The sequence below is a fragment of the Mirounga leonina genome, unplaced genomic scaffold (genome assembly GCF_011800145.1).
Source record: "Mirounga leonina isolate KUSES-001 unplaced genomic scaffold, KU_Mleo_1.0 Mir_94, whole genome shotgun sequence".
NCBI lineage: Eukaryota > Metazoa > Chordata > Mammalia > Carnivora > Phocidae > Mirounga > Mirounga leonina.
This window is the reverse complement of record NW_023270855.1, coordinates 8,790,945-8,804,433: the sequence shown is the minus strand read 5'-3', so window position 1 is coordinate 8,804,433 and position 13,489 is coordinate 8,790,945. Positions and strand designations below refer to the sequence as shown.

Here is a 13,489-nt window from a genome sequence, read left to right as displayed (position 1 = left end):
AGAGACAGTGACAAAGAATGGCAGCCCAGGGATGCTGCTTCCCTGTGCATATGCATGTGAATTCCAGCCCAGAGAAAGGGGAAAGGGAGAGCAACAAAAAAAAACCAAAAAGAGGCAAAAAAAAGAAAAGCAGATGGTAAAAAATCATATGAAGGGGCTTTCGGCATGGGATGGGGGGAGGAGGTGGTGACTGTCAAAATGGCCTTAGAGTGACATGTCACCACCAAGATGATGGAGTATCCGCGACACTCCTAAAGCCGGGCGTCGGATCCTCCTCACACACCTGCAATGCAGTGATTGCTGCCCATTCTATAATCCATACTCCCAGCGCCGGCGCTCTCTGCAGTTGAAACCAGTCTGGACTTGTGCGGCTGCCACTGGTCCCACTCACAATAAGATTATTGATGCATAACAACATTTCGTGATGGCAGGGAGGAAAAGGGTAAAAGAAAGCCAAAGCAAGAGAAAAAGGAAAGGGGAGGGGAAGCATGACTCCCCAGCCCGCATCTCACCTTTTATTTGGGCTTCATATTCGGCAATGATCTCTTTGTCTTTCTTGAACTTAGTTTGAGATGACATCTTCCAACGTGGCCAAAGGCACTGACAAGCTGTTTGATTTATTTCTCTTTTTCTTCCCAAGTCCTCTCTCAAGCCCTGGTAATCACACGGTCCTAGTCGATTTCACAGGTTTAGGGACTAATCTCTTTTACTTGGCTGCAGAGCCAGGAGGGGGAAAAATCCCTCTCGATCCGGGAGGAAAATTCTCTTTACTCGCCGAAAAAAATGTCTCTAGTAGCTTGGTCTGGTCAGCTCTTCTTGCAAAAGAAGAACTACCACCCTAGAAGCACAGTAACCTGCCCCAGATTTTCAAGATTTTTCTTCCACAGAAATAATAACCGAGAGCGATCATACACACATGCACGCAAACACACTCACGCGTGCACTCACACACTCATCCGGACACACACACAGTCGTGATGCACACACACATACACACACGTTCACTCACTCACACCGGCTCACCCACCCACCCACACCCACACACACACACACACATTCACGAGAGGTGCGGCGCCTCCTTGGTCGGGCAGTCAGTCCCCGGCTGGCTTTCAAAAGCTCTGCTAAGGAGATGGTCAGGTTGCCAAAGGACCGGTCATCTCGCATCCTCCCTCCCTTCGGCGCCTCTGGTCTGATGTACAGTGAGGATCAAAGCCAGGAGAGCGAGATGGAAGTTCTCCTGCTACAAGGCTTAAGCTTCGGGTGAACCAAGGCTGAACTGCTCGCCCTGCAGGGCTGGCTGAGTGCTCCCCCACCCACCTCGTCACCAAGCTCCACCTCCCGGATTTTATAACAACTGACACATTGTAGCCTACAGGAGAGCAGAACTCACTGCAAGCAAAAAGGGGAAGAAATGCTCACAAAAGGGAAGGCAGCAGGAAAAAGAATCCGGTGGGAAAGGCCTGAGAGGCCCCTGCAAACTCCATTAGCAGTCGGGTTAGGAATTTTTCTTCCAAAAACTCCAAAAGGTTCACCTTTTCTTTGCACCTTGCAATTTAATTTAATTTCTCAAAGCAACAGCTATGTGACAGTTTGTTACTCTGTAGGGATTGTCTAGCAGAGGAGAGAGGCTGACCCATGTAGGCAAATTCATTAATATTTGTTGAGCAATTGCAGGCTGGCAGGGACAATGCCAGGCATTTCAGACATGCAGCTTTGCAAAGCTGTTGAGAGCAGGCATGCTGAAAACACCCAGCTGCCTCAGTGTCTCTTGGAGCTTTCGGCAAATCAGTAACTCATTGCACCTCAGTTTCCTCACCAGTAAAATGGGCTCTCTTTAAGGGCTTTTTAATTCATTCTTTCAACAAATATTTATTGAAAGCTTACTATAGATCAGGCATAGTTCTGGATACAGGGATACAGCAATGATCAAAATAAGCACACACACATTTTTAAAAAAAAAAAAAGAAAAGAAAAGATAGATCCCTGTCCTCCTGGAGCTCCAGGTCTCCACATTACACAACTCTGGGAAATCCCCACCAGTCACGCTCATATTCTCGGTAAAGGCCGAACTCAGAATGCACAGTGAATGGTGCCTCCTGGAGTCATGTAAGGCAAGAGGCCCTGGAAGCGGAAGATGAAAAATAAACAAAATGAGTAAATGATACAATATGGTAGAAGAAGATAAGTGCTATGGGGAATAAAATATTGCTGGGTAAGGGACTTCAAGAATGAGGGAGCTCTTGGGAGGATCAAATAAGAATGAAAAGCTAAACTTAGCACGGTGCTGGGCACATAGTAAGCACTCAATAAATGGTAGCAATTATTATTACCCCATGATATCCTCCCCCTAAAAACCCAACAACATAGTAAAAGCACCCCTCTTTCACAGGTGAAGGAAGAGAGGCAGAGATATGGGAAGGGACTTACCCAAAGTCACCAGCATTCAAACATAGGCTATCTGACACCAGATTTTGGCCATGCAAATGCTCAAGTATCCTGCATTCTACTAAAGAGATTAAACCCATTTCATATGCTCTTCGGTAGAATAAGATTTGTTTTACAAAAAATGAAATCAAACACTATAGGGTTTCTGAGCATGGAAATTATACATATTAAGGTTGTCATTAATATGTTTATCCCCTCAGTTTGGTATTTTCACAAATTTCTCAAAATAGTCTCCCATTTACCTATTTCGGAGTGCATAATAAATGACTGGATTTGGTTCAGAAATGAATCCACGGTAGTCCATTGAGGCTTCCCAGAGAAGGTGGCAGTTGTAATGGGTCTCCTCAGACAGGCATGGGGCCGGGGGGTCAGGAGGAGACGGGATATTCCTATGCAGAAAACAGTCTGAGCTAAGCCTATAGACGGGAAGGCATAGGATCTGCTTGGAGAAAGCACAGGGAGAAGGCTGGCCGTGAATCACAGGGCTTATTACAGCTTCACGTCCCCAGATAGGAGGTCACAGAGTTGGTAAGTACTGTCCCACAGCCAGTGCCATCACCCTCCTGCTTCACCCTTCTCAGGGGCATGCTCAGTCCTTCGGAGGTCCCCCTCGGGACCAGTTTAAAACAACGAAAGCCATCCATGTTACCTGAGAATGATGTGCCCAGAGATTAGCATCCCTGCCTCAAGCATAGACCCTCAGAGAAAAAAAGTTAAGTGCACACACCTTGAGATATGACAGACTAGATTCCCTGCCTGGCTCTGCCACTGTAGTTCTGAGAAACGGCACAAGTGACTTAACCTGCTTGACTTAACGTGTCAGAGGCAGGAACTAGTAAGTGTCAGCTATTCTCATCGTTGCTAAAATTTTGAATCCACAAATATTTCTGGGAGACCCATGCGTAGGGCACTGAGCCACAGAAATGTCACAAAAGGCTCTAGAAACTGAAGTGAAGTATGGTATAGAGCTACGTGCTGAGCAGCAAAAGAGCTGGATTTTGGTGTAAGACAGATGGTGATTAAAATTCCAGTTCTGTCACTTACCAGCTTGTGGGGGGCCCTAAGTCGCTTCGTGCCTTCACTGAGCTTCACTCCAGTTTCCTCGTCTGTATAATGGTAGTGATGTTACTCATAGCACAGAATCCAAGGTGATCATGAACTTAAAGTGCCTGGCACATAGCAGAGGTCCCACAAATGTTACTTCTTTTTTAGGGCCCAAACACGCTGGGCCCAGGATCAGAGTTGGGGCTCCACAGATCCCTGGGTCAAGAGCAGAAAGAGAGGAAAAAATAAGACAACGGTTATGTCCCCTGCAAATACATCACCACACACAGTGAAACCACATCACCCAGAATCTTCCTTCCCCAGGAAGAGGTGGTATGACCTGGGCAGGCCCCCTGGTAAGATGCCCTCGACTTTTTCCTTCCAATCCTCCCCAAGGCTCACAGGCCTCCCAGCTGCCCTTCCGCAACACTCCTCCACATGGCCACTTCTTCCTTGTTATATGAGAACCAACTACCATTCCTGATGATTACCCTTCACAAGGTAGTAACAGAAATCAGATTTCTCCAAAAATAAGTGTAGTATGCGGCAGGGCAAGGGGCTCTAATATGTCACTTGATCTGTGCCACCCCCCAAGGATGGGAGTACCCCCCGGAAGGGTATATTCCATTTACCTCAGGCTCATTTCCTAAATTTTTTTAGCTATTCCTGAATTTTCCTAATAGCTAGTATTTATCAAGCCTTCCATCGGGGCCACGTATATTATATAGATTTTATCATTGACTTCTTGCTACAACCCAATGGGTCAGGTTCTGTAATCATCCTTGTTTTACAGATAGGGAAACAGAGGCACAGAGCAATGACGCAATTTCCAATATCACACAACTAGCTACTAATGGAATCGTATTCAAACCCAGGTCTGACTGATATGGGAGCCCAAGGACTTAACCAGTGCAAGTGCTTTATCAGAACGATCACTGTAGTGACAATGCAGTGACAATCACTGTCAAGTATCTTTCTCAACCAATACAGTGTTCAACCTAAAGTTTGCCATTAAAAAAAAAAAGAATTTAGGTTTAAAAACATAAGGAAAACATTTCAAAATGGCCATTGATGAGGCTCAAGTCACAATTACAGCTGAATAACACAAAACTCATTTCCTGGTAGAGAAAAAAAAAAAAAGACTCTACTCGGAGGAAGAATGACCAGAAAAGTTTTGGCTTTAAGGCAATGTTTGTGGGGGGGTTTTGATCAAATATGAAACCCTCCCAAGATGACTAGTAAGAGTTGATATCTTCTGTGACATTCTCCAATGCCACCAACTACTGCATCCTTGGCTGGCTCAGTGAATAATTCTGCCCTTCGGTCTCTGCTCTGCAAAACAAAAGCAAGCACAGCACTCAGCTAGTTAGTGCCAGGATTGCATACAATTAATAGTGGCAATGACAACATACCATGCGTGTATATGCTGGTTCATATTTTATAAAGCCCTTTCATATTGCTTATCTTATTTGGGCCTCACAATAACCCCAGGGGGACAGTGCAAGTGGCCTGTTTTTAATCCCTATTTGAGGAAATGAGTGTATAAGTGGCAGCTCTGATGGGAGAATTATTTTATAACCTCAAGTATGAGGACGGCTTTCCTGTGTCACAAAACCCATAAGCCGTAAAAGCCTGACAGAGTCAACTGCATAACAATTTTTTCAAGATTCTGCCTGGTCAAAACCACCATAAAACAAGGCGAAAGACAAACTGCAAACTGAAGAACAATATTTGCAACACCTATTACAGGCGAAAGACTAATTTCCCTAGTACACAAAAACATACGATTCCAACAAATACTTGTACACAAATGCTCATAGCAGCACTGCTCATGCTAGCCAAAAGGTGGAAACGATCCAAATGTCCATCAGCAGATAAATGGAGAAATAAAACATGTTCTATTCATACAATGGAATATTATTCAGCCATAAAAAGAAATGAAGCATTGATACATGCTACAATATGAATGGACCTCAAAAACATTATGCCAGGGGTGCCTGAGTGGCTCAGTCATTGAGCATCTGTCTGCCTTCGGCTCAGGTCATGATCCCAGGGTCCTGGGATCGAGCCCCGCATCAGGCTCCCTGCTCAGCAGGAAGCCTGCTCTCCCTCTCCCACTCCCCCTGCTTGTGTTCCCTCTCTCGCTGTATCTCTTTCTGTCAAATAAATAAATAAAATCTTAAAAAACAAAACAAAACAAAAAACATTATGCCGACTGCAAGAAGCCAGACACAAAAGGCCACATATTGTAGAAGTCCATTTATATAAAATATCCAGACTAGATAAACACACAGAGACAGAAAGTAGATGAGTGGCTGCCAGGGGCTGGCAGGTGGGGCAGGGGGAGTGAATGCTTAACAGATACAGGGTCGCTTTGGTGGTGATGGAAATGTTTTGTAACTAGAAAGAGGTGATGGTTGCACAACGCTGTGAATGTACTAGATGCCACTGAATTGTACACTTTAAAATGGTAATTTTGGGGACGCCTGGGTGGCTCAGTCGGTTAAGCATCTGTCTACCTTCAGCTCAGGTCATGATCCCAGGGTCCTGGGATTGAGTCCCGCATCAGTCTCCTTGCTCAACGGGGAGCCTGTTTCTCCCTCTCCCTCTGCCTCCAGCTCCCCCTGCTTGGGCTCTCTCTCTCTGATAAATAAATACAATCTTTAAAAAAATAAAACAGTAATTTTGTTATGTGAATTTCACTTCAATAAAAAATGAATACTTAAAAAAAAGGTCCTTCAAATCTGTGAGAAAAACACCAACAGTCCAGTGGATAAATAAGTAAAGGATATAAATAACACTTTGCGGAAAGGGAAAAACCTATGAAATGTTAATCAACCTCATTCATAATGAACATAAATCAGGGGCTCTAACAATGTCAACAGAACACTGTATGCCTTTGTCCAGCTCTCCATTCCGCTTTCCTGTATGGTGGCAGGCTCTCCCCACAAGATGGCAAAGGTGGCCCCAGCAGCTCCAGGCTCCCATTCTCCCAGCTTGGCAATTCCAACACGGAGGGCAAAGTCTTTCCCAAGAGTTCTAGCAAAAGTCCCAGGAGTAGTCAACTGGCCCAGGCTGGGAATCACTGTGGCCAGAGGGGTAGAATGTTCTGCTTGGCCAGGCCTGGATCGTGGGCTTACCCCTGGAACTGTGGGATGGGGTCAGTCCCAAACAATCCACATGGCCCAAGAGATTCTGAAAGAAGGATCAAGGGGCTACTCCAGAAGAAGGAGGAATGGATTCTAGATGAGCAAAATCAACATGTGTCTGCTATGAAAAGGATATGGGGAAAAAAGGAAGGGGAATTCACAGAAGAGATCCATGGAAAATGTAAACACTTCAGCCATTCTCCCCATTCTTCACTCACTCCTCCCCAGAGAAGAAAAAGTGATAGCCAATTGGTGAACTTGAAAGGAGGGACTGGGGTGCCTGGGTGGCTCAGTCGGTTAAGCGACTGCCTTCGGCTCAGGTCATGATCCCGGGGTCCTGGGATTGAGTCCCGCATCGGGCTCCCTGCTCTGTGGGGAGCTTGCTTCTCCCTCTCCCACTCCCCCTGCTTGTGTTCCCTCTCTCGCTGTGTCTCTCTGTGTCAAATAAATAAATAAATAATCTTTAAAAAAAAAAAAAAAAAAGAAAGGAGGGACTGAACTTGCCCCTTCATCTTCTCTTTTTGGATGTCCCTCCTTACGGGAAGGATACATTCTGCTCTGCTCTTTTGACCTTGCAGTAAGAGGAGCAGGGCTAGCTCTGCCCTGTCCCCCTGTGGGGACACTTGGGGTGGCTACAACTAGCTGGGAGAGTCTAATTCAGGTATAGAGAGTTAACTCCCCTTTTTGGACATTCGCCTAAACCATGTCCTCCAATCTAGTTTTATCACAAATAAAGCTTACATTTTTGTTTTTTTGTTTTGTTTTGTTTTTAAAGATTTTATTTATTTATTTGACAGAGAGAGAGAGAGCACAAGCAGGGGGAGTGGCAGGCAGAGGGAGAGGGAGAAATAGGCTCCCAGCTGAGTGGAGAGCTCAATGCAGGGCTGGATCCCAGGACCCTGGGATCGTGACCTGAGCCGAAGGCAGACGCTTAAAGGACTGAACCACCCAGGCGCCCCTAAAGCTTAGGTTTTAAGAAGCAGAATAACAAGAAGTTTTTGGAGCTGGGTTGGAAGCCTGGCTTTGCCACCTACTAGCTGTGTGACCTTGGGCAAGTTGCTGGCTGGCATCTGGTAAATACCTCATACGTGTTTGTTAAATAAATACAGAATCTACATCTGTCTCCTTTATTTACTTCTCAGTTGGTTCAAAACTTGAAAGGGGAAGAAAAGGGTATTATATGGGGCGCTTGGGTGGCTCAGCTGGTTTAGTGTCCATCTCTTGATTTTTGGGCAGGTCACGCTCTCAGTGTCAGGAAATTGAGCCCCGCATCAGGCTCAGTATTCAGTGCAGAGTCTGCTTGAGATTCTCTCTCTCCCTCCCCATCTGCCCCTCCCCCTGCTCTCTTTGTCTCGATAAATAAATAAATAAATATCTTTTTTTAAAAGGGGGTGTGTGATATATTTACCCCATGAAAGTCCAACACTAAAGAACTTGTACCTTTTGAAGCTTTTAAATTCTAAGGTATGAGGGTCAATCACAGCAATGCACAGTTATGGGTGTTTTGTCAAGTAGCCAAGAGTGTTAGTCTCCTCAAGCTGCTATAACAAAATGCCACAGCCTGGGTGGCTTATGAACAACATTTACTTCTCTCAGTTCTAGAGGCTGGAATTTAAAGATAAGGGTGCCAGTGTAGCTAGGTAAGGGTCTTCTGGGTCACAGACTTCTCATTGTATTCTTTTTTTTTTTTTAATATTTTATTTATTTATTTGACAGAGAGAGACACAGCGAGAGAGGGAACCCAAGCAGGGGGAGTGGGAGAGGGAGAAGCAGGCTTCCCGCAGAGCAGGGAGCCCGATGCGAGGCTCAATCCCAGGACCCTGGGATCATGACCTGAGCCGAAGGCAGACGCTCAACGACTGAGCCACCCAGGTGCCCCTCATTGTATTCTCACAAGGCAGAAGAAACTAGGGAACTCCCTCAGGTCTCTCTCTGTCTCTTTTTAGGATTTATTTATTTTTTAGAGAGAGACAGATTGAGAGAGGGAGAGAGAGAGAGTGGGAGCAGGGGCAGAGGGAAAGAATCTTAAGCAGACTCCCTGCCAAGCAGGGAGCCTGTTGTGGGGCTCAATCTCATGACCCTGAGATCATAACCCGAGCCAAAATCAAGTTTCAGCCGCTGAATGGACAGATGCCCCATCATGTCTCTTTTATAAGGGTACCAATTCCATTCATAAAGCCTCTACCCTCATGACCTAATCACCTCGTAAAGGCCCCACCTCCTAAGACCATCACATTGGGTGTTAGAATTCCAACATGTATATTTTGGGGGAACACAAACATTCAGACCACAGCACCAAGCTATAATGCCTCAGGCCACATCTCAGAGACCAAGAGATGCTTGCCCAGGTCACAAGTCCTCAAGATCGGAGAGAGGGCAAGGATGTAAAACAGGAAATCATGAAATAAGAGCATGGGGAAAAAGTTCCAGGATCAGAACAAATGACCAACTTGAGACTCCCAGAGTCTCAGCCTCCTCATCTCTGCAATGGGAGAATAATAAAACTTCTTAGGGTTCCTGGAAGCATTAAGTGAGATAATGAATGAGAAGGCTTATCATATGGCTTTGAGGAATTATCAAAGTGCCCACTGAGGCTGTGTATGCAGTTAATGAGTATGTCCTGACCACCTTAGATGCCCTCCATCAAGTACTGGGAGAAGAGATGATGTGACTTGATCAAGGTCTTATAGCTCATAACTTTTGGAGCTGGGCTCTAAACCTCAGTTGTCTGACTCTACTACATCATGCAGGCCACAGACTGCCAATAAATTCCTAAGAGATCTAGAGATCAGGGTAGGAAATGGAGAACATCAAATTCTTACCTTGTCTCAGTGTAGGGACTGAAGGTTGTGTCCCCCCTCCAAATTCCCATGTTGAAGTCCTAGGCCACAATGTGATGGTGTTTGAAGGTGGGGTCTTTGGGAGGTGATTAGGGTAAGATGAGGTCAGGAGAGTGAGGTCTCATGATGGGATTACTGCCTTACAAGAAGAGACACCAGACAGCTTGCACTTGCCCTCCCTCTACCTCTCTTTCTCTCTCTCCTTCCATCACTTCATCTGTTCCTCCTTCCCTCTGCCATGTGAGGATACAGTGAGAAGGGAGCCATCTGCAAGCCAGGAAGAGGCCTCTCACCAGAACCCAACCATGAGGATACCCTGATCTTGGGACTTCCAGTCTCCAGAAGTGTGAAAACATGTCTATTTTTAAAGCCACCCAGTTTGTTGTACTTGTTATGGCACCCTAAGCTAAGATACTTAGGTTAGGAAGCCCGGAGAATGGTTAACTCAAAATAATAATAATAATGATGGGGAAAAGAGGGTATAGGGAAAGAAAGTAGCAACACCAAAGGATATGAAAGAAGATTTTTACTACATTTACCTACTCATTCAATAAATACATCTTAAGCACTTCTCATGAGCTAAGCATTCAAAGAACTAGACACAATCATGAACCAGACAGACACAGTCCCAACTGTCATGGATATCTTAGTTTAACAGAAGAGACAGGTAAACAAGCAATTATAATTCAAGGTGATGGAGAAGTACAGGGTTCCATGGGACCTGATACTAAAGGCATTTGACCTGGGCTTAGAGAGCCAAGAGACAGATTCTCAGAGGCAGAAATTTCTAAGCTGGGCCTAGAAAGACAGAGAGCTGGAGATAGTAAGTCCAAGACAGGAAGGGAAAGTGCCCTGGGCAGGGGGAGCAGCATGAGCTGAGGGGCGATAATCAGTGTAGCTGGAGCCTGAGCTGAAGGTGGGGCATGAGGGAGATGATGCTGGAGAGAGATGTGGGCCAGAGTGTGAAGAGCCTCCTAAGCAACAGTAACAAGTCTGGAGTTTGGGTGGGATTCAATCAGGAACCCCTGAAGGGGACTGACCTCATCAGATTTGTAATTTCAGAAAAGGTGACTCCGGTGGCAGTGTGGAAACCAGTCTAGAAGAAGCAAGACAAAGGACTAGAGGGCCAGAGGAGAGGCTGTTACCATCTTTTAGGAGAGACACAAAGGTGAGCCAGACAAGGTAACACCATGTGCTGCTGTCCTGGGAGGATGGGGTACTTTACAAACCTTGCCTCATTGCGTCCTTGTATCAGTGACAGCACAAACTGGGTACTATTATTGTCCCCATATTTTCAGATAAGAGATTGTCTCCCACAGAGCTACCCCTCTGGGATTAGCTGCTACCCTTTTGTCCCTGATACCAAGGGCCCAGCTTCTCTTACTTACAGCTTTAATAGCCTCCTCCCCGGCCCTCTGCCTCCATTCTTGCTTCCTGACAGTCCATGATCAATGTAGGAGCCAGAACAAGCTTTTAACATGTAAATCAGATCATGACAGCTTGCTGGTAAAAATCCTGCAGTGGCTTCCTACCACTTAGAATTAAATGCATACTCTTCCCCATGATCCCATGTGATAGGGCCTCTACTTGCTCCTGGCCCCATTTCATACTGCTCTCTCTCTCTGGTTCCCTACTCCAAGCTACAGTGGCTTTCTTATACTTCTGGAATGCTGTTCACTCAGCTCCTTCCAGGGCTGTGGCCATGTGTCACCTTCTCAGAGAAGCCCACCCAGACCTATTAAAGGGCAACTCTAGCCCATCCCTCTGTTTCATTTTCTTCATAGTACCACCACATCTGAAATTATCTTATTTATGTATATGTTTGTTCACTGAATGACAGTCTCCAGACCCTTCCCACCCTACCCACATTAGACTAGTGTGTCTGATAGAACTTTCTGCAATGGTAGAAACGTTCCGTACCTGTAACGTCCAATACAAGAGCATACTAGCCTATGGAGCACTTGAAATGTGGCTGCAGAATTAAAGTTTTAATTTGAGTTCATTTTAATGAGTTCAAATTTAAATTTAGTGGCTATTGTATTGGACTGAGCACCTCTACAGTGTAAACTCTAAGAAGGCAGGGACCACGTCTGTCACTACGTTCCTATGCCTTCAACAGTACCTGACATTTAGTAGGTGCTCAATAAATAATTCTTGGGTGAATGAACAAAGATATGAACAGATAAACAACAAAATCTCTTTTGACCTGCTCTTGGCTCTGCTCTCCACCTCACACGAGAGGCCCTGAAGCCTCCCTCCACTGGGTGGAGTGGGGTTTGTTTGCTGCAGTGACCTCAGGCATTTGGCAGCAACACCAGGTGCCAGGGCAGCAGAATCAATTACTCCCTCCACTGCACTCCATTTGGAGCCAAACACCCCCTGTGAGGAGGTGGGATGGTAATGAGGCCTTACCAGTCCCCAGTAAATACTGCAGCTGTTTCCTATACAGTCATTGGAGCTTTATGGAATGTGGAAGTGACTCGGCCCATAAAGCCATGTGAATTGCTTTACTTGTCTATTTCTCCTCCTCCTCCTCCCTTGTCTAATGTTGGAAGGCACTAGGAGGGAGAACCAAGTCAGTATCAGGTCAAGAGGCTGAATTCAATTAAAGTCATATTTGGACCCAATCTCTTTTAGGAAATGAAATCAGCATTGGGCTGAATAATATATTTTTTGCAAGTTAGGGTCCCTCCCGGGCTCCATTTAGGCAGAAAGATAATTCAGAACAGACATTCAGTCTGGTCTTATTTCTACACAGTGAGGATTAGGACATCTACATTATCCTAGTGGCAGTAAGACGAAGTTACACTTCCCCCTGTAATCACCCCAAATGATGACTGAGAAAGATATGGCTGCCAAGGCCTCTGGAAAGCATGTTTCACCTTGTGAATTGTGCCCAGGATTAGATGGGAAAGAAGCAAATGCAGATGCTATGACAGAGAACAGACACTGGGTTATGAGACAGGACAAACTACACTTTGCCAAGGTGGCTCAAGTTGAACTTCCCTGAGAATCCATGTCATGCAAGGCCAGAGGATGTTCTAAGGGGTCTGATTTCCAGGAGCATGAAAGGAAACTCTTAGGCCTGCCCTGAGAGGCTCGTACAGAGGGAAAACAGAAAGTATGACTACTGTATACTCCATAACGCATGTCTTAGAACTTCCAGGCATGTGGTCTGAGATGCTTCAGGAAAAGAGATCTATTTTCTCTGCAGTTTAGAAATTGTCCTTTCCCTGGAGAAGCCTCTGTGTTATAGCAGAGAACAAGCAGCATAGACCCATATGCTGTCCGGACAATAGCCAGACTCCAGAGCATGGGATGCTCTGAAAATTATAATAATAATGATAGTTACCACTCAGGAAGCCCCAACAACGACAGCCTCTGTGCAAAGCCATTTTCCACATTACCTCAATGAATCCCACAACAACTCTAGGACAGCTATAACTATCCCAATTTTACAGGGTATAAAGGGGGAGAATTCAGAGAAGTTAAGTCATCTGCCTTGTTGGAGAGGCCCACGTGGAAGGAACTGAGGGTGACCTCTGACCAACAGACAACAAGGAACTAAGGCCCTCAGTCCAACAACCTGTGAGGAACTGAATCTTGCCAACAACCACATGAGTCAGCCTGGAAGCAGATCCACTGTGGACTGAATTGTGCTCCCCCCAAATTTGTATGTTGAAGCCCTACCTACCAAAGTGCTAGTATTTGGAGACGGGGCCTTTGGGAGGTAATTAGGTTTACATGAGCTCATGAGGGTGGGGCCTTATAAGAGACTAGAAAGCTTGCTCTCTTTCTCTTTCTCTTTCCATCATGTGAGGACAAAACAAGAAGGTAGCTGTCTGCAAGCCAGGGAGAGAGACCTCACCAGACCCCGCCATACTGATCTTGGACTTCTAGCCTCCAGAACTGGGAAGACATAAATGTCAGTTGTTTAAGACACCTAGTCTGTGTACTTTGTCATGGCAGCCAGAACTGATTAATATAAGACCTTCCCCAGTTGAGTCTTCA

General features: G+C 45.6%; 1 protein-coding gene across 1 annotated transcript in view; it reads right to left on the bottom strand.

Annotated features, from left to right (window-relative positions):
• Positions 1-13,489, bottom strand: part of SRGAP3 (SLIT-ROBO Rho GTPase activating protein 3) — a 326,327-nt gene that overhangs the window by 237,035 nt on the left and 75,803 nt on the right. Inside the window, exons 6-8 of the mRNA XM_034997259.1 lie at positions 3,490-4,821; positions 2,688-2,887; positions 513-2,121 (exon numbers count right to left, since the gene is read on the bottom strand). Coding sequence (XP_034853150.1) covers positions 513-579 — 67 coding nt within the window. The 5' untranslated portion in view covers positions 580-2,121; positions 2,688-2,887; positions 3,490-4,821. The remainder of the gene's footprint in view (positions 1-512; positions 2,122-2,687; positions 2,888-3,489; positions 4,822-13,489) is intronic.